Source organism: Alexandromys fortis, unplaced genomic scaffold (genome assembly GCF_014885135.2).
Source record: "Alexandromys fortis isolate MF-2015 unplaced genomic scaffold, M_Fortis_MF-2015_v1.1 scaffold_39, whole genome shotgun sequence".
Classification (NCBI taxonomy): Eukaryota; Metazoa; Chordata; class Mammalia; order Rodentia; family Cricetidae; genus Alexandromys; species Alexandromys fortis.
In genome coordinates, this window is record NW_026067918.1 from 9706327 (window position 1) to 9729046 (window position 22720).

At 53.0% G+C, this 22720-nt stretch overlaps 1 protein-coding gene across 2 annotated transcripts in view; it reads left to right on the plus strand.

The window, feature by feature from the left end:
• Positions 1-22720, plus strand: part of Mgat5b (alpha-1,6-mannosylglycoprotein 6-beta-N-acetylglucosaminyltransferase B) — a 60192-nt gene that overhangs the window by 31102 nt on the left and 6370 nt on the right. Inside the window, exons 9-15 of one of the 2 annotated variants that reach the window (XM_050140064.1) lie at positions 10410-10541; positions 11775-11908; positions 16201-16331; positions 17068-17073; positions 20885-21040; positions 22319-22465; positions 22600-22716. In XM_050140064.1, coding sequence (XP_049996021.1) covers positions 10410-10541; positions 11775-11908; positions 16201-16331; positions 17068-17073; positions 20885-21040; positions 22319-22465; positions 22600-22716 — 823 coding nt within the window. The remainder of the gene's footprint in view (positions 1-10409; positions 10542-11774; positions 11909-16200; positions 16332-17067; positions 17074-20884; positions 21041-22318; positions 22466-22599; positions 22717-22720) is intronic. The other variant, XM_050140063.1, reaches the window with a different exon arrangement.

The following is a 22720-nucleotide window of genomic DNA, read 5'->3' on the forward strand; positions in this document are numbered from 1 at the left end:
GGGCTGAGACTTTGGGGTGAGGGGCTGAGACATTAAGGATAAGGCCCGGGACAGGAGATGAGAATGAAGAGGGACCCACTGAGCTGGTTAGTTTTGTCAATTTGATACAACCTATAGTCAGTCACCTAGGAAAAAGGAACCTCAACTGAGGAGTTACCCAGATTGGCTTCCCTCAGGGATGGAGGGTGACCTGAAAGAATAAGATGAAATAAACCCTTTTCTCTCCCAAGTTGCTTTTGGCCATGGTGTAAATCACAGAAAAAGTAACTAGAAACTAGACCCCACTGGAGGTGACCCGGGTAAGGAGGCCTCTGGTATCCTTCCCAAAATACCAAGGAGAGGCCTGCTGGTTCAAAACTTGTGGCCCCACACTTTGTTAGATATACAGATTTTTTTTCTTTTCTATTGTAATTTGAGGAAAGATTGACAGGTGTAAGAACCAGACAGATGCTGAGTGTGGTCCACAGTACTCGCTCCGTCCCTCTGACACCATGGAAACACAGGCCTTTCTCGGTCAAGGACAGTTGAGTGCAGTGTGGGGTGTGCTGGGTTTCTCTAGAATTGTGGCAGCAGAGTCATGATGACTTGGTGGCTTCAACAAGAGGGCCTTCCTCATGGCTCTGTAGACCAGAAATCTGAGCTCTGCTGTTGCAGGCTGAGTCCTTCAGAGCTCTCAAGGAAGGGTTTATTATAGGGCTACTTCTGGAACCAGGTTGCTTGGCTCAGCATTGGCGTGTGTACACGTTACCCCTGTCTTCTTCCACTTGGCCTCTTCCATGTGTGGGTGTCACTATCCAAACTTCCCCCTTTACAAGGACTCAGTCCTAGCTGTATGCGGGGTTTCACCTCTGTAATCCTGGCACTCAGGAGCCTGAAGCAGGGAATCGTCCTGAGTTTGAGGCCAGCCTAGGCCACAGACTATGACCCTGTGATAGTTTTAATTATCAACTGATATAACCTAGACTCTCAATGAGGGGTTGTCCAAATAAGCTTGGCCTGTAGGTATGTCTATGGGAGGTTGCTTTAACTGACGTGAGAAGACCCAGCCCATTGTAGGCGACACCGTTCCCTAGCAAGGAGTCCCGGACTGGGTGAGACTAGAGAGAGAGCAAGCTGAGGACGGAGCACCTGTGCACTCGTTCTTTCTGCTCTTGACTGTGTGGACAGCTGCTTCAGGTTCCTGCCTCGACTTCCCCACAATGATGGACCAGTGCTGGAATTGCAGGCGAATAGACCCTTTCTTCCCTGAGCTGATTTCTGTCAGGGTATTTTTATCAGAGCAACCGACTTGGACAGACCCTGACCCAAAATTTAGAAACATGTCACAGTCGCATGAGGGAAGACCCAGACTGCTGGTCTAAGTTAAAAAGAGAGAGAGAGAGAGAGAGAGAGAGAGAGAGAGAGAGAGAGAGAGAGAGAGAGAAAGAGGAAAGCCTTTTTGTTTTTTTTTCAAATGTGTGATTTTGCCAGCATGTCTGTTGGTACATCGCATGTTTTCCTGGTGGCTGTGAAGGCCTGAAGAGAGGCACTGGATTCCTCTGGAACTAGAGTTACAGTTGGTTGTGAGCCGCCATGTAGGTGCTGCGAATTGGGCGTGGGTTCTCTGCAAGAACAACCAGTGCTCGTAACCACAGGGCCATCTCTCTCCAGCCTTCATTTTGTCTGCTTTGTAAAGACACTGTCTCCAAATAAGACTGCACGCTGAGAAACTACAGGGAGGGTGGGTGTTCAGTATGCAACACGTGAACTTTGTGGGGGAGCACAAGCAGCCTGTAACAGTACAGCCAGCCTGGACTGGCCCAGGGCAGAAACCACAGGAGGATGGGGTAGGAGGCGTGGTCGCCCCTGTTAGCTGGCGGCAGCAGCTGGTGATGGGGAGGCGGCCATTGCGTTCTGAAAGCTCCCTTGGCTGCCCCAGGCCCCGTGTGGGGCCAGCATCGGGACAAAGACATGGCTTGTACACTGGTCGTAGCTCATTCACAGATGTTCCTGCCAGGTGTCTCATCTGCTGACTACCCAGAAGTCTGGATGGATGAGCCAGCTTTTCCCCTCTTCCCGTGTTTTGGCGTTTTAATTAACCGGCTCATTGGAGGGGTGTCTCGGGCAGTGTGCAGAATCCGCATTTGGCTCTGGTGCGCCAAGATATTTCTAAATGAGGGAGGTGGTGTGTGAGAACAATGGTCTGTGATAAGTATGCGGAGAGGTGGCATCAGACACCCGCCCCTTGCTCCTGGGGAGCATGCACAGGGAAGGAGCTGTGGAGCAGGGGACTCTCTCCTGACGCATCCTGAGCCTTCATCTTGAAGGCCAGTCTCCACAGTGCGTGTTTGAAAGGGAAGCCTTGCCCTTCCTCCCTTTGGCGAACTGGCAGTGCTCATCAATTTTATTTGCATAATTTCAAGCATTAATAGTACGTGGCATGAGGAAAAACGATGGGGCTCTTCCTCCATCCATGAGTGAAATTGGGTTTAGGAGAAAATTAGTTGACTTGACTGGCAAATGATGGGAACTTGAGAGGAGCACATTTAAACAAGGAGGCTGAGGAGGGAGGGCTCGTGGCTGTCAGCGTGCAGCCAGGCAGGGAGTCAGACTCCAACCCAGGGCGTTTGTGCACAGGGCCCTGGGAACGTCAGAAGCGGGGACCACGTCTTGTTCGTCTTGGGCAGCCTGGCTTGGCCAGCTGTGCCTGTCAGACTTCTCTTTACCGTGACAAATACTTGAGAGCGGCACTCTAAAAGGGAGGATGATTTATTTTTAGCCTATGATGTATGAGGATTCAGTCCAGGGTCCACTGGATCCATTGATTTGGAGGTGAGGTGAGGCAGAGAGAATGGCGTGGTGGCAGTGCATAGCCGAGGCTGGGGCATGAGGTGAGGCAGAGATGGGAGCGCATAGACAGGCTGCTTACATCAAGGCTCCTGGGGAGCAGAAAGCAAGACAGGAAGGGGTTGGGGAGACAGCTTGGTGGGTGAAGACAACTCTGTGAGGACCAGAATTGGAGCCTGAGAGCCTCGTATTGGGAGTGATGTGTGCACACAGGTCCAGGGAGGGGACCAGAGAACTGAGCATCAGCTGTGGTGACTCCAGCTTTGCCTCGAGACAGGATGGGAGAGGGTGTGTGGAAGGAGGTGGAGGGCTGGGAGACGCAAGGAGGACAGAGGAGACTACCCTGGCAGCCCATCGCCGCACGCGTAGTACGCTATTCTGTGAAACAAAATAATCAAGCCAAATACGGTCCATATGAGGTGGGGGCCAGGCTGGGTAGTGGAGGTGCAGTATTTATGATGGGTGGGGCCTGCCAGGTGCCTGGCTGGTACTGCCCACTCTCTCTGCCTGGGGACCCTGGTGGGGCATTCCCCTGTGTCACCTAGCCAAAAATTTTGCATCAACAAGTGAACACTGGATCCCACCCACTAGACCCACTCAGTCTCGCCCTAGGAGCCGGGATTGGGCTGTGGTCCCAGCTCTTCATCTTCTCCTCACCTAGGACAGAAGCATCCTTGTACAGTTATCTCCCTTCCCCTCCTTGATGTTCAGAGCCTTGAGGCTCTCATTTAGAGGTCCATGCTTTGTGGGTCCCACAACAAACAGGGCGGGCAGGGGAGTTCTATCTGGTGGTGGCTGGGAAGGAGGAGGAAGGGGATGGACCAAGAGCCTTAGGAAGACAGAAGAGTGCCACCCATAGAAAAGGCCCAAGTCGCTTCTTTGGCCTCCCCGGAGAGCCAGGGCCAGCCTGGTGGGGCTGGTGGAAGTACTGGGTACCCCTAGCATCCCCCTCAACTTCTCAACTTAGAAGATGATAGCAACATTGTTTCCCGGGAGCCACGGCTGTGTTTTCCCTGACTCTTCAGGGCTGGTCCCACAGGGAATACTCTCAGGCCACTGCTTTCAGCCCAGATCTCATGTAGGATAGTCTTGTCTGGGGTTGGAACAAGAGTCCCAAGACCTACAAACAGACTGATCCTCAGAGAGGCTTTGTGGGGCAGCGCAGGCTTCTGAAAACCCCTGGAATGTGATGCTCACCTGAGAGAGGGCCCCATGGGCCAATCTGGGCGTCAAGAGCTGAAATGGGTCATCCTTGGGGAAATGACCACTGAGGGCACTGAGACAGACCATCCTGGTTCTTGGCAACAGGGTGTGGGTGAGAGTCTGATTGTGCCTGACATCAGCACCGCTAGGTTATATAAACCTGCCATTCCTCACTCCTTCTTCCCAGAGCAGTGGCAGCTCGCTAGCTGGAGGGGTGAGCATTGGTTTCCTGCACTCTCCCGGGAGAGCCACAGCCTTATTATTAGCCGTAAGCTTGCTTACCAGCAAAGAACATGGGGGAAGAAGGTATTAGCCTTAGAAAACCCACTCACCGTGTCTGCCCAGCACAGAGGGATGTTGTTCCTCAGTTTCCCTTTTATCCCTTGGCCCATGGCCAGTAGCAAAGGGGCAGCCGGATATCCCTGAACCCGACTCTGCTTCATTTCCTCTGAGCCACTCCTGTGGGAAACTGGTCATTCTCCTTGACTGTAGTCTGGTACTCTCTGAGAGCACCTGTGCGTGCTGGACGGTATCCAAGGACACCTGCCTTTCCAGGAGGCGGGAACTGAGGGTGAGCTTATCGGGGTAGCTGTACTGGACAAAGGATGGTCAGCCCTACTGGCAGGAAATTATAATTCTCCATTAGCAAACTCCCTGCTTCCTAAGAAGCTCGATAGGTGCCCAGTTAGGTCTCTGTGTTCCTTCTGTATGCCCCTGATGCTCTGGGATGGAGACAGTGACCTGCAGTAGTGATGGATCATATAAGAGGGAAGGGCAACGCCAACGATGCTAAAGTGATGGGCACAGCCCACAGGAGAGACAGAATGTTCAAGGTTGCCTGGTCAGATGTTCCCAGCAGTGTAGCACATCTGGGGATCACTGGAGTCAAAGGTATTTGAGCACTTTGTAGGAAATTGTTTTAATTAGGTTCCTCCTACACACGCGCGCACACACACACAGAAAGAGGGAAAGAGAGAGAATGAGAATAGCTTCTCCCCAAATGTGAGCAGTACCTGGAGAGATTATTGGAGAGAAATAAAAGTGGGGGCTTAGCTTAGGAGAGGCAGCAGAGAGTCGTCTGAGCAACACAGTACAGCAGTGGAGACAGACAGCAAGGGGATGCAGGGTCTTGTGTGTACATGGTCGTCCAGCAGCCTTGTGTGAGGAGCTCGTGTCCACAGAGGTTTTTCATTGTGCCAGAATCCAGCATATTGCTTCCTACTCTGTCCCATCCTACTCTGATCTTTGGCAGAAAGTGAGGGAGCTGATTTTTTGCCCTGGAGTATCTGCAACCAGCTGGGACTCCCAGGCAGGATGACACCCCAGTGCTTCTGGGAGGCAAAATGCTGGGAACCAAGCATATGGAGGAGGTGGTTGTTTTAATTATTGTAAAATGCACATCACATAAAATGTGCTGTCTTAACCATTTTACAGGGTACAGCCTGATGGCTTCAGATCTTGCAAAATTAAGACTGTCCCTAGAATACTGTAGGTCTGTTCCTCCTTTTCCCAGAAGCCAGCATTGTATGTGCATGTGCACTTGTGTGTGTGTGTGTGTGTGTGTGTGTGATTACCTGCATGCATGTGTGTACGCATGCTGGTCCACATGTGTACTTTCAGTGTTTGCCTCTATCACCATGCCGCTTTATTCTATAAAGATATTTGTTTTTATTATGCTTAGTTATATGTATGTGTCTCTGTGTGGATGTGAACTTGGGTGCTGACAGAGGCCAGAGGCATGGGATGCCCTGGAGCTGGAGTTACAGCTGTTGGGAGCCATCCACTGTGGGTGCTGGGAGCCAGACTCAGGTTCTCTACAAAAGTAGGACATGCCCGTAACTGCTGAGCCGTCTCTCTAGCCACCACCACCTTACTTTTTGAAACAAGGTCTCTTGATTTACCTAGCGCTCCTGAAATCCCTCTGCCTCCACCCTCAAGAGCTGGGGTTTCAGGCTTGGGTTGCCATGTTCAACTTTCCAAAAAAGATTTATTTTTTTTATTTTACATTTATGAGTGCTTTGTACATATGTCTGAGCACCACATGCATGCCTGGTACCCACAGAAACCAGAACAAAGCATCCTATCTCCTAGAGCTGGAGTTACAGACAGTTGTGAGCCACCTGGTGGGTGCTGGGGACTGACCATGAGTTCTCTGAAAGAGCAACAAGTGCTTTTAACCACTGAGTCATTTCCCCAGGCCCCATGTGAAGCTTTTTTCTAGGTCCTGGGGTTACATGTTCAGGTCCTCATGTTTGCTCACCTAGCACGTTAGCCATTGAGCTACCTCTCAGGCCTGTACCTTGTTTTTTGAGAAAGGTTCTCGCACTGGGCCCTGGAGCTAGCTGGCTAGGCTAGGCTGTCTGGCTACAGAGCCTAAGAGATCAGCCTCTCTCACCTCACCAACACTGAGATTATGTATGTGCATCGCCGTATCCATGTTTTTACATGGCGGCTGGGGAACAGACTCAGTTCCTCATGCTAGCTAGGCTTCCGGTAGCCATCTCTGTAGCCCGGGATGCTGCTTTTCTGGGTGGATTGATTTGTATTGAGCAAAGAGGTGGAGGGACCCAGGTGACCTATGAGAGTGTCCCATGTCCTTGGGCAACCACTCTATCCACTCCCTACCCCTGTGTTAAATTGTGTGTGTGTGTGTGTGCATGCTTGCGTGTGTGTCTGTGTGTAAGTAAGAGGACAACTTGCTCAAGTCAGCATTCTACCACAATCAAGTTCAAGCCATCAGCCTTGGCGCCAGGTGTTTTTACCTGTGGAGCTCTCTCGCCGGCCTTTCTGCATGTGCAGATTCCACCCAGGTGGTTGATCCAAAAGACATCTCTCCGGCCACCAGGTTCGGCAGTTCTAAAAACTTCCAGTGGAGCGACCCTTCCTCGGCAAGCTCCGACATCTTATTCTGTGACTCTGGGTCCGTGGAACAAGAGCTGGTGGTACTAGTGACGCTGAGGCATGAGGCGAGTCCCCTGACCGGGACTGTGTGCAGCCTCCTGAGCCACCACTGTGCAGTCTGGCTGGAGACTGTCAGGCTGGCGTTTTCTCAATTCAAGCGGCAGCTCTAGCCAACCACTTAGTGTAAAATCGCCCATAAAAGTGTACTTGAATTACAGGCCATAAACCTACAACCCCGTGAGTAGCTGACCTTTCTGCTCCCTGGAACTCAGGTGCCTTTGGGAGCCATGAAGCTCACTGCCTGCCTCCCCTCGGAGAATCAGCAGAAGGTGGAAAGCAGTCCTTCTTCAGGCAAGGAGGCTGCAGCTTCTCGTTCCCTCCTCCCTGAAAAAGGCACACAGGACCAGCCTGCTCCTTCAACCCAGTCCCTCTGCAGCGCTGCTCCTGCTGTATGCAAAACCCTACTGAGGGGCTTCCCATCACCTGCAGAAGCGTGGGCAAATCTTACTGAATGCTATTTAGAATTGCCATTGTCACAGTGCTCTCATTTACATAGAGCAAGCACAAGGACCTGCGTTTGGGTCCCAGCGCCCTTGTGAAAAGCAATACTCGGCATACTACCAGAGATGTGTTTCCGTGGTGGCTGTAAATCCAGTCAAGGTGACAATCAAGACTAACCGAGGGGGCTGGAGAGATGGCTCAGAGGTTAAGAGCATTGCCTGCTCTACCAAAGGTCCTGAGTTCAATTCCCAGCAACCACATGGTGGCTCACAACCATCTGTAATGGGGTCTGGTGCCCTCTTCTGGCCTGACAGACAGAATATGGTATACCTAATAAATAAATAAATAAATAAATATTAAAAAAAAAAGACTAACCGAGGAAGTCAGGTGTGGTGTCATGTGACTTTTAAACCCAGCACGGGGAAGGCGGAGGCAGGTGGATCTCCCTGGATTCAAGTCTAGTCTGGTTTACATAGGGAATTCCGGACCAGCCAGGGCTACATAGTGAGACCCTGTCTCAGATTAAACAAAATCAAGGAGATCCAGGGATAGGGTGGCATGTGTTGCCCGGAGGCAGAAAGATGCGAGGAGACCTGTCATTTCCTAGGTGTAGGTACCAGTGCCCAGACCCGCCATGATCCAGATTTTACCCAGATTCCTACTGGGAGAAGAGCCACCTCCTTCCTCGCATCTGCAAGGAGAGGACCAGAGCGAGGGTCCCTGGTTCCTTTAGTTTGTAGCTCTCAGTCAGGTGAGGTCAAGAGAAGGGCCGGTGCTGCCTCGCTCATCAGGTGCTCTGGGGAGCTGCAGCTGAGAGGCTCCTTTGTGGGTGCTGGCTTTGCTACAAGAGTTTGGGAGCGAAGAGACAGGCACAGCAGAGATGCCCCACACAGTAGAGATGGTGGTTCAGCATTGATAACCACCAAATATTTCATGGAGTCTCCGACTGGGAACTGCTTTAGGGTGCTATAGCTCATGAGTTCTTTGCCCATTCCACATCAGGACATCCTTGCCTTAGAAGCCTATGTTCTGTGATACCTGGGGATCGTGGGAAAGTAGCCCCCACAGGAGAAGACAGGGCAGAGGCTGTGTGGCCAGGTTAAAGGTTTTATATATAAGGAATGAGGTTGCTAGGGTCTTGCTTTCCTGCCTCCATGGCACTGTCTCTGGCATTAGTTAACATGCGATTGGGGAACAGCTCAGCAAGGGAAGGTGTTCTCCCCACCCCTTCTGCTGTCGTGCCCTGTAGGGACAGACCCAGCCCTGATGCCACCATATCCATCAGTTCCCCCGACCCTGGAATCTTGTCTTTGCAGTCTTGCAGGCAGGTGCCATCTACATCACCGGAAAGGGACCCCCGTGCGTGGTTTGTTCAGAGGGTGGTGTGCACCAGCCCCTCCCTCAGCCTGGGCTGGGAATGTGCTGAGCGTGCACAGACAGCGCTGTGCGTTCTGGGCTGGTACTTTTCCACCTGAGTTACTCCAGAGAGCCCGAGACACAACCAGGCAATGGATCAGTCATGGTCCCTTGTCTTTAATGAGTCTGTCCTTGTCAGACCCCATCACCTCCCTGGCCCAAGGTTGCCTATGGCTTGGGCTCCCAGGAGGCCTTGGGGCTTCTTCCAGCACCCTAGCATCCTGTTCCTGCAGGCAGTCAATGGCCTGGCAGAGGCAAAGGGTGGGGCACCCACCTTGTTAAACGGCCACTTTGCACCCCTAGAAGCTGAGATGGGAAGATGCTCTTAGCATCCTTGGCCTATTTAGACATGGTCTTCCTTGCTCTCAACACCCAATCAGCTCCCAGCAGCTGGATCTGATTGATGCCTGCACTGTCTGCTCACATCCCCATCCCTCCCCAGGCCACTCTTCCTGGGACTCTTATTATCCAAGGACCAAAAGTCTCGTGGGGCACAGGGCTTGGCACCTTGTAATATCCTACAAGATGCGTGTTAAATGGGAGGGCCTGAGGGGGGTGATGCATGTGTCAAACAGAAACAGCACTAAGTGTGGTGCTATTTCAGCCCAGGGCTCTACTCTGGCCCAATATAAGGTGAAGGTGGAGGGGGCCATGGGCAGCAGTCTCTCACTGGTGCATGCTCACTGAGTGCTAGAGCAGGCCCACAGGGGAGAAGCCGGGGGGCTTCCCAGTCAGTTCCACAGGGGTCCGAGTGGGAGGTGATAGTTCTACAGAGAGAGAGCTGAGTGCTTAACCATGCTGAAATCGGCGGTTGTGGTGGCTGTGCCAAGGCTTAGAGCCTTCTCCAGGGGGACCACTGGGCAGATGGTTGCTCTGGAAGAAGCCACAAGGTCACAGCCACGTCCTTCAGGCTTCAGTGAGATGAAATGACTGACACCCAGCTCCTGCCAGACAGCAGAGGGTCACCACTCCTTTCTGAGCCAGCCATAGCTTCTGGGTCATTGGAAGCAGCCCTGTCCCAGGCAAACACTGTTGTGTTTGTAAAGTGCCATGCACAGGCAGGCCCCTGCTCCCTGGGGACTCGGTGCTATGGCTGGCTGGAGCAGGGAGAGTCCCCGAGGCCTATGGGAGCTGTGTCAGCCATGACAGTTGGAATCATTGGCACAGAGCGGGCACGGAAGGGACCCTGAGGACTCTGGCTCACGTTCATGGCACTCTGGAACAACAGAGCTGTTCTCTGAGCAAAGTCAGCCCCCTGGATTTACAGAAACCCCCTTCCTCCTGGCAGGTGAATGAGGCCAGGCCCACTGCTTGGCAAAGTAGCCTGGGAGGATTTCCGTGTGTGTGTCCTGCTCCTAGGTAGAGGCCCATGTGCACTGAAAACTTCATACCGCTGTATGGGGCCACCCATCTGATGCATCTCTGAGTGTGTGCTCTTGCCTTCCCTGCCCTTGGGCCATATCCCTTCGCTTCCCATCCTGGGCTGTAGGAACGGGATGGGCGCAGGACTGGCGAGAAGGTGGGTTTCTCAGGGTTCAGGCTCTAATGAGCTCTTCTCTCAGTAACTTAGGGGTGCCGCCAGGCCGGGGGAACTGCCCGCTCACCGTGCCTCTGCCCTTTGACCTCATCTACACGGACTATCATGGCCTTCAGCAGATGAAACAGCACATGGGCTTGTCCTTCAAGAAGTACCGGTGAGAGTCCAGGGACCCTTGGGACCACAGCCCTTCACCAGGCCTTCCCTCCTGCCAGGGCGGAGCACTACATGACCCCCTCCCTTTCGGTCTCAGCCTTCACCTTCCCACTCCAACCAGATCGCTGACAGCCCTCTAGAGCCGTCCATCCCTCTGCGGGCTGGGGCTGGAGCCTGGTAGGATGGGAGGTGACCGGGATGGAGGGCCCGAGGCATCCCAGGGGGTGAGGGTGAGGAGGGTGGGAAAGAGAGCCCCTGACGTGGGAGAGGCGGCCAATGCCCTTTCCTCAGTGGCCCCAGGAGCTAAGGCAAGTGTGCTGCAGCCAGCAGAAGTGGGTTCATTTAGCACCGAGAGCCCCACTGTTCACTCCCGTGTTCTAATGCCATCAATACCCGGTGTGATTTTTATTAGAGGAAGGTGACGGCCAGCGTTATTGCTTTTATTATTAATGTGGGCTGTCTGTGCATTGCCATCCTGCCCGTCCCGCCAGCTCTCCCTGGGAATCAGGAATCCTGCCGACCTCAGCAGTCTGCAAGATTCTGGGTCACCCGGAAGAACGCTGATCGCTGGCAGCTTTGTGTGGGGGTGTCTGAATGTCAGCGCCTCTCTTGAGTAGCCACTTGGGGTAGGATGGGCGGGTGGGGTTTCTGGAGCCTCAGAGGTGACCTGGCCTTAAGTTAGCTGATCCTATAGGAGTTCTGGGCTTTAGACTAGAAGAAGCTTTGGGGCTGGGGGATAACAGTGGAGGAGGGAGGCCAGGGTTAGAACCTCTTTGAAACCTAGGAGGGGCCACCCTTGCTGAGGAAGCTTGGGGCAGTCTCCCAAGCCCAGGTCCCCAGGACCCAACTCATGGGCACTGTTCTTCCCAATAAAGCATAACTTATAAATGACCTAAGCAATGAGGGGATGCCCCACCCCCTTCAGATACCACCTCATTTCCTAGCCTTCCTCCAGTGGAGGTGATAGTTTGGCTTCTGGGTACCAACCAGGGGCCAGGCATTAAGAGTGACCAAATGACCCTGAGGCAGCTGGACTGCTATTCCTGTCAGGGAAACTGGCGCGGAGAGGGTGAAGCTCTTGCTGTGGTCACATGGTGAGGCAGCCCCTACGTGAAGCTCCCGCCAAGTACTGTACTCCTGTGACCTAGACACAACATTGCCACAGAGACGCCCCTAGTTCAGGGACATGCAGAAAGGTATGATCTCAATCCTTGTTCCCTCTGGGGGAGGACAGGTGCAGAATTCGAGTCATCGACACTTTTGGGACAGAGCCAGCATACAACCACGAGGAGTATGCCACACTACACGGCTACCGGACCAACTGGGGTTACTGGAACCTTAACCCCAAGCAGTTCATGACCATGTTCCGTGAGTGATACCGGGAGAGAAGGGGTCTCCCCAAGTGTACAGGGTGGGTCTCCCCATATGTGCAGGGGCTCGTCTTCCCCCACTCCATGTGTGCAGGGGTGGGTGCCCCTTCTTCCTGGGCCAGTGGGATGGACTCAGCAAGCACCTGCCATCCCCATAGGTAAAGAGAAGCAGGAATCAGAGACTGCATGAGGTATGCCCAGGGCTGGTGGCTGACCCAAGGTTGGGAGTTCTTAGAACCACATAGCTCAGAGCAGGGGACCCAGTGGCCTTCCAGAAGCTTCTTAAACCAACCAGAAAAGCTGGGAGGGATGGTAATGAAGCAGGTGGATGAGCTGGAAGACTGTGAAGAACGTAGAAACTCCTTCAGGCTCCGGACGGGTGAGCATGGAGGGAGGGAGTGAAGCCCGCTAAGGAAGGTCAGACTTAGGAGCCCGGCAACAGCCATTTGCTTTCTTTGTTTAGTTGGCTGATTTTTGGTTTTTCGAGACAGGGTTACTCTGTGTAGTTCTGGCTGTCCTGGTGTTCGCTCTGTAGACCAGGCTGGCCTCAAACTCAGAGATCTGCTCTGCCTGCCTCTGCTTCCCGAGTGCTAGGTGTGTACCCGTCACTGTCCGGCTGAGTGCTGGCCATTTTTATCTTGTCATTCCCCCCCCCGCCCCCCCCCCGCCTCTGCCTCTGGTGCTGAGGATCACACGTAGGGCCTTGTGCATGTTAGACCAGCTGCACCACCAGTCTTCCCCACTTTTAAAACTTTGAGATACGATCTCAGTATGGTCTCAATATGTACTCTTGTCTGCCTTTGAACTTGTGCCTCAGCCTCCCAAGTACTGGGATTTTATTCCTGTGTGGTTTTTGATTAAGAATCTATCTGGTGTCACTTAAAATATCTTTTATTTATTAATTTATGCACATGGGGACAGTGGCAGTGGAGCCATGGCAAGAGTGTGGAGGTCAGAGGACAACCTCCAGGAATCTGTCGATCTGGTATCGAACTCAGGTTGTCAGGCTTGGCAACAGGCTCCTCCTCCATCCCGAGCCATCTTTCTGGCCCTCGGCTGTCGCTCTTAATTGTAGCCCTCCGCTGCCGGGAGCAGAGTGGCATCGTAAGCATCTAATTTGTGACACTTCAGAGGCTCTGGGCCAGAAAGCCAGATAAGCCACCTCGTTAGGAAGGTGTCTAAATCAAGAGCAGAGTGGGTTCCGTGCAGTTCCCGGGGACGTGAAGAGGATGTGATCTTTATTCAAAGCGGCAAACTCGTGGCATTTCTGTCAGTAGCTTAGGTTCAGGCTGCACTGGGCAGACGTGAGAGACCATGGGCAGTGAGTAATGACTGCTTTAGCTCCCAGAAAGGGAGCACAATTCCTGCAGTCCCTGCAGTCTCTAGATGAGGAGACTGAGGCCCAGAGAGGTATTGCGACCTATCTGGGGACACAGCGCTCTGTGGAGACCCCTCTTTGCTGGGAGCGCTTTTGGAAGTTCTGTGGGTCCCAGAGGAGAGTGTGATTCTGGTATAACGCGGAATGAAGTCCGGAGGGAAAAGATATGAAGTGGAGGGCAGAGGCCCCTGAGTAGGGAAAGATGTGGGATTTGAGTGTCAGGTGGTGATCCACTCAGAAGTTACAAAGGTGATGCAGGAGCCTGGGGGACCAGGCAAGTGCCACTGTGTTCTGCAGGCACAGTGTGCTGACTGACCGCAGACAGACAAAGGGCCAGCAAGATGGCTCACCAAGTAAAGGTGCTGGCCACCAAGTGAGATGACCTGAGTTCAATCCCTGGGACCCACACTGTGGAAGAAGAGAACAGACTCCCACAAACTGCCCTCTGACCTCCACACAGGCACCATAATACACAAGGGCACACACATATACATACATGCAGTTAATCAATTAATAATGCTGTAAAATATTTTAAAAGAACCTGCATGAGAAAATGAAGACTTGTCCCAGGGTAAAGCTCTTTGAATTTGGAGTTCCAGACTTGCAAACTCCTATTGATTTTCCTGAACCCCAAATCAAATGTTTCTAATTTTTCCCATTGTTTATGATCCCCTCGGCTTCTGTTCCAAACATTGCTCACTTTATAATTATTCTGTTCTTAGAATTTTGAGACAGGGTCTTGAATAGCCCAGGCTGGCTCTTTCCCTCTCCCGGCCTAACCTTTACCTGCCCTTAGAGTTCTTTGTTTAATTGTCCCTGCTATTTTTATGGTCACCATGCTTCCTTGTCCACTCACACAGACGGATTCAGCTAATTATATTCTAAATCTGTCCCTTCTGCTGGAGTTGGTCGAGTGCAGGGCAGTCCTGATGTGTCCTCAACTGCTCAGCTGAGGGAGGCCACCAGTCCAGCTGGAGGCAGAGGGAAGGGAGGCATCCATCCATCCATCCATCCATCCATCCATCCATCCATCCATGAGGGTCTGAGAGGGTCTGGCTGCCTGTCTGGGGAGGGGAAATTCTAACATTGGGGAGAACCTAGGTGACAGCAGACTGGTTACCCACACAGAGAGCTCTGGGCCTCCAGGCAGGGCTCCTCCTCACGTCCTAAAGCCAAGAAGAGGCCTGGGTCTAGTCTATAACCAGCCAAGGGGCGTGAGCATTCCCAGGCCTTGTGGTGGGAAGCACCAGGGGCTGGGCATGTGGCTCAGTTGGCAGAGGGCTCACCTAGCATGCGCAGGACCCTGGGCTCTCTCTCCAGTGCCATATAAGCAGGGTATACAGCATACACCTATAACCCCAGAAGTTAGGAGGCGGAAGCAGGAGACTCAAAGGGTCAGGGTCATCCCAGTTACACAGGGGAGGTAAAAGACAACCTAAGATCACCTGTGGGACTCCCCATGGCCCCACTGTCTGATTAGCACATCTCTCCCTGCCGAGGAAGGCTAGGGTACGGATCTCAAGCATCTGGAGTAGGAAGTGGGGTGACAGGAGTTTGGAGTGTCCCAGGAGGCTGAGCATGCCTTGCTGACAGCCAGCACTCACCAGAGTTCCACCCATGTGGGAAGGCAGTGGGGTTCTAGAGACATGGGATTCCAGGTCCTAGCATCTCCCAGGATGGCTACCAGAGCTGGCCAGACCCGTGGAAGGGAACAAGAGAGAAGACCTGGTAACTGGTTCTTAAGATGGGCAGGTTGACCCACATCTGATCTTAGAACCTTGGCTGTGCTCAGTACCGCGGACTGTTGCAGGAGAAAGAATTTCTTCATTAAGTTAAGCATTACTTAAATAAGGAGAGAACCCTTTTGATTATATAATCTGTTGGTCAAATTGTATGTATTGGGTAATCTTTGAACAATAATGCAATAATGATGCTTTTTCTGAAAAATCTAAGCAAATAATGAATACATTATTTAAAAGAGATAAAACTCACTTGGCCCCTGAGGGACAGTGAGGAAGCCAGACCCTGCCTGGGGCTCTGGTTCTGGAAGAGAATTAGGAGATCTTTGTCTTAATTCTCTGTTGTGTTCTCAACAGGAAACCAGCCAGGGGCCCCCAGGGGAGGCTGGTGGACCCTAGAGAGGCTCATGGGGGCAGGAAGTGAAGGGGGTGTGTGGAGCAGTGGGGGGGGGAGATCCTGTCAGAAAAGGGAGGGGCTTAGGCCAGGCAGAACAAAGGCTGGAGGTGTGACTTGACTGCGGCGGTGCTTTGGCTGGGGTCACTGAGGTGAGCTGGGGACACAGATGAGCTGACACCGCTGTAGCCTGACCTTATTCTAATAAGGCAAGAATAACTGAGTGGTGTGTATTAGAACTTCCGGTCAGGGAGTGTCGGGTCAAAGACCAGGCCCCCAGGGCAGAGTGGGTGGAGCCTGGAGACTGCGAGAGGGAGCACTGCCTGAGGGATCTTGGGCAAGTCTAGGAACCTGATGGGACCTGAGTCAGGATTGTTCTAGAGAAAAGAACTTTGGAGACAGGTGGACAGCTGTCTATGTGCCTGGGGATAAGGGGAGGGGATAAGTGGAGGAGAAAGTCCTGCCGTGATGTGTGTGGGGTGGGAGAAAGAAGCCAAGATGGAGATAGTGCCCTAGACAAGGGACTGAGCAGAGACGGTAGTCCTGGCTACGCTACCCAGAGTCAAGTCAGTCATCCTAAAACAAGCTGGGAGCCAGGTGGCCCTGTAGGTTCTCTGCTCTGAGCTTTGTGGCGGTCTCTAGTCCAGGCCAGTTCACCCACGGGTGCTGTCCCCACGTGCTCAGTAGGAATTCCTGGGAGAGGCCATCCAGGGAGGCCGGGGCTGCTGCTTGGATGTCTGTTTGATAACCCCGACTTTCCCTCTACGGCTGGCCTGTAGCTCACACTCCAGATAACTCCTTCATGGGCTTCGTGTCCGAGGAGCTCAATGAGACGGAGAAGCAGCTTATCAAAGACAGCAAGGCCAGCAACATGGCGGTGGTGTATGGCAAGGAGGCGAGTATCTGGAAGGTGAGCTCCGGCAGGTCCACTGCTCTGCCGACCGTACCATGTCTGCTGCAGAACGGTGCTTGCCCGAGTGCAGGTTACACCGGTGCCCGTGCTGGACGTACCCACTGAACGTGCCGTGCCTTTACAAGTGCATGCCACACCCATTCTGGCACAAGCCATGTCCACTGCGCTAAGTGACTGCCACAGCCACACAGGTCATCCGCGACAGTGCTGGCCACACCTACTACACCTGGCTCTAGCGCAGATCATATCCACATTGTGACGGCTCCAGCCACACAATTCCAGGATTCTCCCAGCCCTGTCTCTGCAAAGCCCATGCGATTGCAGTCCTCATCTGAAGCCCCAGGCATGGCTGCAGAGAATCCAGAATGCTGCAGCTCCGTCTACTGCTCTGCACCCCGGAGGACAGACTCTATGTCTTCCTAATGGTTCAGGATAGTCCCCACTGACATGGTGACAGTCTTCCCGCCCCCTGGACTGCTCCCAGAGACCTGCATGGCTGCTTTGCGGAGGAAACCCTCTACCCCCACCTTAGGAACTGATGAATGCCACAAATCCCACAGGCAGACTTAGGCGAGAGTGGAACTTGGTGGGGTGAGCGGTGGGGGTGGGACTTAAAAATTAGAACCCTACCTTCCAGCTTATCCCCCATCCCGGGATACTTGTGAGGGCTGATGCCTGCTTCTGGTCACTAACCTGTTCTCTCTGTCCCCTGTGCTCCATGGTGATGAGGCAGCTCCAGGTATGGAACGGAAGCCCCCAGGTGCATGCCTTTGCCTGACTCCAGTAGTGACTGCACTGTGGGGTCCCTGAGGGTGCCCTGGACTCTGACACTAGCTCCACGGTTGTCCTAGGGTGGGGAGGAGGGAGTGGGGACAGCAGGGTCTAAGGAGCAATCTTCCCTGGGTCCCGGTGAGGACAGGCAAGTTCCTGGGCACAGCCACAGACAAGGCTGAGGGTGGGAGGGACAGAAGACAGGCAGGAGGCAGACTGTGAAGTCAGGGTTGGGCTGGGAAATGTGGCTCCCTTGGTAGAGTGCTCGCCTAGAGTGTACAAAACCCAGAGCTCAGGCCCTAGGACCCATAAACAGCGTGGTTGAAACAAACCTGTAACCTCAAGATTTGGGAGTTAGAGACCAGAAAGATGACAAGGTCACGGTCATCCCAGGGTGTGTAACTAGTGTCCTGCACCAAGCCGTGACAAAGTTGTCTCGTTTGAGAATCCTCGGGCCCTATTGGGTAGGTAACATTAGGTCAGCTGTCACAGGTTGATAGTGGTCCAACAAGATGGGTGTCTCTCACAATTTCAGGGGGTGGCCAGGCAGAGCCATGTGGCCCCTTGGTGACATATGGTGTTTAGTCTTCACCCTGAGTCTGTCACAGGCTGGGGATCAAATATCTCGTCCTCAAAGACAAACCCCAGTCAATGAGAGGAGGGATGAGCAAAGCTATCTCCTGTATCACCCAGAGACGGGGTCTCCATCACATGGCTCCACCCAGTTTGAAGGAACACCACGGAGTAGTTTCATTCCAAGCCACCGTGTGTCCACCTCATGTCTGGGTTCTTGCTGAGGAAGGTGCTGGGTGGTGTCTCATCGAGCACACCAACATGATAAATGATAACGGAGACTGGCGTTTGTGTCAACACCAAGCAATGCAGGGGGCTGGCAAGTGCCTTCTTCCTTGCTCTTCTCCCGGGTGGTGAGGATGGCATTGTGCCCATTTTACAGAAGGGGAAAGTGAGGCTCAGCAGGCTATGGCGTGAGTCAGTGGCCGAGAGGGTGTTACAACCACATCTAGCTGAGCCCGGAGCTGCCCTGCACAGCCTTCTCAGAATAATGGCGGCTTGTGGCGTGGCTGGGGATACCAGAGGTCCAAGATCCTGCTGAGATGTCTGGGGACAAAGAGAAAGCCTTGGAGCAGAACTTGCTGAGGCCACCAGGGAAGGGGCTCAAAGTGGGGAGAACACCTGGCCAACAGAGAGTGGGGGAGGGAAGTGTGGGCAGATGAAAGTCCAGCTTTGGAGACAGCCCAGATCAGATCAGCCCTATTTGATCAGAAACCTCAAAGAAACTGCATCTGCCCAGTGTCTATAACTAGAAAGTGTCAGAGACGGGTGGATGAGAGCTGAAGGCCCTGTCCTGGACAGGTGCCATGGAGAGCCTGTGGGAAGAGGGAGGATGGAGGCCCTGTATCTTCTGTGTTTTGTGCAGAGGTATCTGGGGTTTCGTGTGTGAGTGCGTGTGTGCATGCGCGCGCGCGCGCGCGCGCGTGTGTGTGTGTGTGTGTGTGTGTGTGTGTGTGTTAAGCAGGTCTTCCTGTCTCGGTTTGCAGAAAACAGCTGGAGGCTGTGGCTTTGAGACTGTTGATTGTAGAGCTTAGGGGCTGGGGGACAGAGTTCACAGTGCAGCGGACTAAGGACAGGCATCCAGCAGGCTCCAGGGGAAGTGTGCCTGTACAGCAGACAACCCAGACAGTCACTGGCAGAAGACAAATGGTGACCTGAACCTAGCGCCATCACAGCCCGCTGAGAGCAGAGAACAACTGTGACCTCTGACAGACAGGTGGAGGAGCACGAATACACTACAGATACCTATTTCTGGAGTCTTTGTGTGATCATGCCAGTGTGTGTGTGTGTGTGTGTGTGTGTGTGTGTGTGTGTGTGTGTGTGTGAACGCGTACGTTCAGAGGGCAGCTTTCAGGAATCAGGTCTCTCCTTCCGCTCTGTGGGTCCCAGGAATTGAACTCATGTCACTGGCTGGATGGCAAGCGCCTTTACCCCACTAAGCCATCTTGCTGGCCCAGCGTTGATCTGTTTTTAACACCTCCACAAGCTTGCTTGTGCTTGCGCTATTGCCCTGCCTCACGTCCCAAAGCCACAGCTCTTCTCGGCTTCCCTCTGACAGTTTCGTGGCTTTAGCTTTTGCCTTTGAGTCTATGATCCATTTTGAGTTAACTTTGCCATGTGGTGGGATATACAGATTCAAATTCTTCCAATTCCAAGTTAACCACACTGGGTGCCGGGCGTGGACCCCTTGGCTCTTTCTTCGCGTGTGGATGGCAAATGCCTGGGATCACTTGTTCACGGTGCGTTCTCCCTCCTCAGAAACACCCTCCCTAATCAGCAGTGAGGCGGTTGTGGGTGTGAGCTCTCTGTCTGGACTCAGATGTCCCATCCCCTGCATCTTTGTGTCATCCTGATGCTGGTACCATGCTGGCCCCACTCCTCCTGCTGCACATAGACCTGGGGTCAGCTGCTCTGTGTAACAAGTCTTTCTTTGGGCCGCCAAGTCCCAAATAATGACACGGTGACTTCTTACTAAGTATAAAAGCTTGATGTTAACTTAGGCTTGTTCCCAACTAGCTCTTATAATTTAAATTAACCCATTTATATTAATCTATATTCTGCCACGTGGCTCATTACATTTTCTCAGAACCGTGGGTCTCATTTCCTCTGTCTGGTGAATCCCGCCTCTCCCCAGATTTCTTCCTGCTTATCCTTTCCTGCCTAGCTATTGGTTGTTCAGCTCTTTATTGAGCCAATCAGAAGGTGCCTTGGCAGAGACGGCTTTACAGTGCACAAGAAGATCCCACAGTAGCTCCTCTGCTCATATTCTTCTCCAAAGTTATTCCATCCATTTTAAGTGCCCAGAATTTCCAAATGGGGTTTAGCTCACCCTGTTCATTTCTGTTGCAAAGCCTTCTGGGCTTTCCGTTAAATTTTTTTTTTTGTTGCCTTAAATTTTTTATATGTTCTGGAAAGAATATGAAAAAAAGTCGTAAGAATAATTTGAAGTCAAAGCTGATGCTATCTTCTTCCAGAGAGGAAGCTTTGATTCCTAGCTTGTAGCTGGAGCCCTAACAGTCCCAGGTCATTTCAATAATTTATATCAATTGAAACAATTCAAGTCAGAATGTGGCACCTGTGGGGGCCACTCTAGTTCACTTCTTTCAGCTAATACATCTCCAATCTAGAACTTCCACCTCCTTCCTCCTTCCTAGATAAAAGGAGGGATACGCGGATGAGCCAATGGAAGGACAGGTGGACAGGGGATGGATGGATGGATGGATGGATGGATGGATGGATGGATGGATGGAGACATGGATGGATGAGTGGGTGGATGTAGGGGTGAAAAGGTGGATAGATGGATGGATGGATGGATAGATGAACAAGGTGTGTGTGTAGACAGGTTAATGGTTGAATTGACGGATGGGTGGATAGGTGAGTGTGTGAGGAAGATCCGGAGAGCTCCACAGGTCCTCAGGGCATCTAGACTCGCAGATACATTTAAGACGCCATGGGCATCTTTGGAAACCAGTCAGTTCCATGCCAGAACCAACCCTAATGCCTCTGGTTTAGCTCAAGCCCTGCACTTCACAGATGAAAAACTGGAGGGCCAGAGAGGAGAGGGACCTTGCCCGTGTCTCCAGAGCAAGTTAACAATCACCCCACGATGAGCCCCTGTCTTCTGACCCTGAAGCCGGGGTGCCTGATGTACCAGCTCTGCCTTCTGAGTGTGAGGGAGTCTCCATTGTCTCCCCCTCCTTGTGCAGGGCAAGGAGAAGTTCCTGGCCATCCTGAACAAGTACATGGAGATCCATGGCACCGTGTACTATGAGAGCCAGCGGCCCCCCGAGGTCCCTGCCTTTGTGAAGAACCATGGCCTCCTGCCACAGCCTGAGTTCCAGCAACTGCTGCGTAAGGCCAAGGTGAGGCTCTAGGACCTCAGGCCACTGTCCCACCCCTGCAGGCCACAGCCATGGATGACAGGCATCCACCAAGCTGGACATTTCCATGTGTTCTGCCGCCCAGAATCCTGGCAGACACGCAGGTATCAGCAGCCTGGGCCCTCCATTGGTAGGGACTTGGGAGTGGGAGCTGTACTGTCCGGCTCTCCCCTCTTCATCCCAGAGCTGGGCCAACTGTAAAAGCTGCAGAGGGGCAGTCACGCAGGCTGAGGAGACCCTGTCTAGGTCTCCATGGGGCCATTGGCTCTGGAGGTCTGCTTCTACGCGCTCCCAGAGTTGGATCTCTGCAGCTACAACTGGTTCACTGGGGATGAGCCTGTGGCTGGCCCTGAAAGTCTCCCACTAGCATCCAGTGCCTCCTGGTCTTTCCTTAGATCTCTCCGATATGTATGTGTCGGGAGAGGAAGGATGAGGTAACCTTACACAGCGGCTCGGGTCTCAGAATTACTTATCAAGCTCCTTCCTGGAGCCGGTGTAGTCAGTTACAGGATATTTTAACACCTTCTTTCAAAGGTCCTTTCAGAGCCTGGATAGCCTGGGTGGGAGTGGGGGTGGGGACACTGCCTCCTCCTTCCCCACCAAAAGCATTGCTTGATGGAGCAAGGAGACGCCATTTATAAAGCCAGACTGCTCGTTCCATAATGGGGAAACTGAGGCCCATGGAGAGGAAAGGCGTGTTTATAGCCCACAGTGACTCATCTGTACTGCCCCCTGCAGTTTCCTATGAATGCCGAGACCATCTCTGCCTCTCTGGTTTCTGGAGTCCTGGGCTGAGGTGGCCCAATCTCCCTGATCATTGGTTCACTCCACCCCACCCAGTTTTTGTTTTAACATTTATTTGTTTTGGTGGGGAGTTGGGGTCAGAGAACAGCTTCTGGGAGTCGGTTCTCTCCTTCCACCATCATGGCTGGTATGAGTGGGTCTGGGGTCCCAGGAAAATGACCGCACCGTGCAGAGTATTTCATGAAAGACGAGAGGTTTTACTTCTGCAGAGGAAGCACAGCCATGTAAGGGAGAGGGAGCACAGCCATGTAAGGAGGGCGCTGGGTTTGTATTTTGAGTGCAGAGGGGTCCTGCGCCTCAGTCGAGCCGGTCAGAGCGCAGCATCACGCTCTTACAACCTTGGAGAGCAGGACGCAATCCTCCACACATGCTTTTATTGAGTTTGAGCCCAGGTTCTCAGGTTTGGCAGCATGTGCCTTTACCCGTGGAGCCATTTTGCCTGTCCTCTGCTTCCAGCTCTTTATAGGGTTCGGATTTCCCTACGAGGGTCCAGCACCCCTGGAGGCCATCGCCAACGGCTGCATCTTCCTTCAGTCTCGCTTCAGCCCACCCCACAGCTCGCTCAACCACGAGTTCTTCCGGGGCAAGCCCACCTCCAGGGAGGTGAGCAGAAGGGCCAGATCTGGGAACCTGAGACGGGGACCGAGCGTTGGGGTGCGGAGAGGGAAGGGATCAGGGTGGCTGCGTGAGCCAAGGCCAGCTGCAGGCTGAAGCAGCCGCCTGTTGGTCCCGGGCAGGTGTTCTCCCAGCATCCCTACGCAGAGAACTTCATCGGCAAGCCTCACGTGTGGACTGTCGACTTTAACAACTCGGAGGAGTTTGAAGCGGCCGTCAAGGCCATCATGAACACCCAGGTGA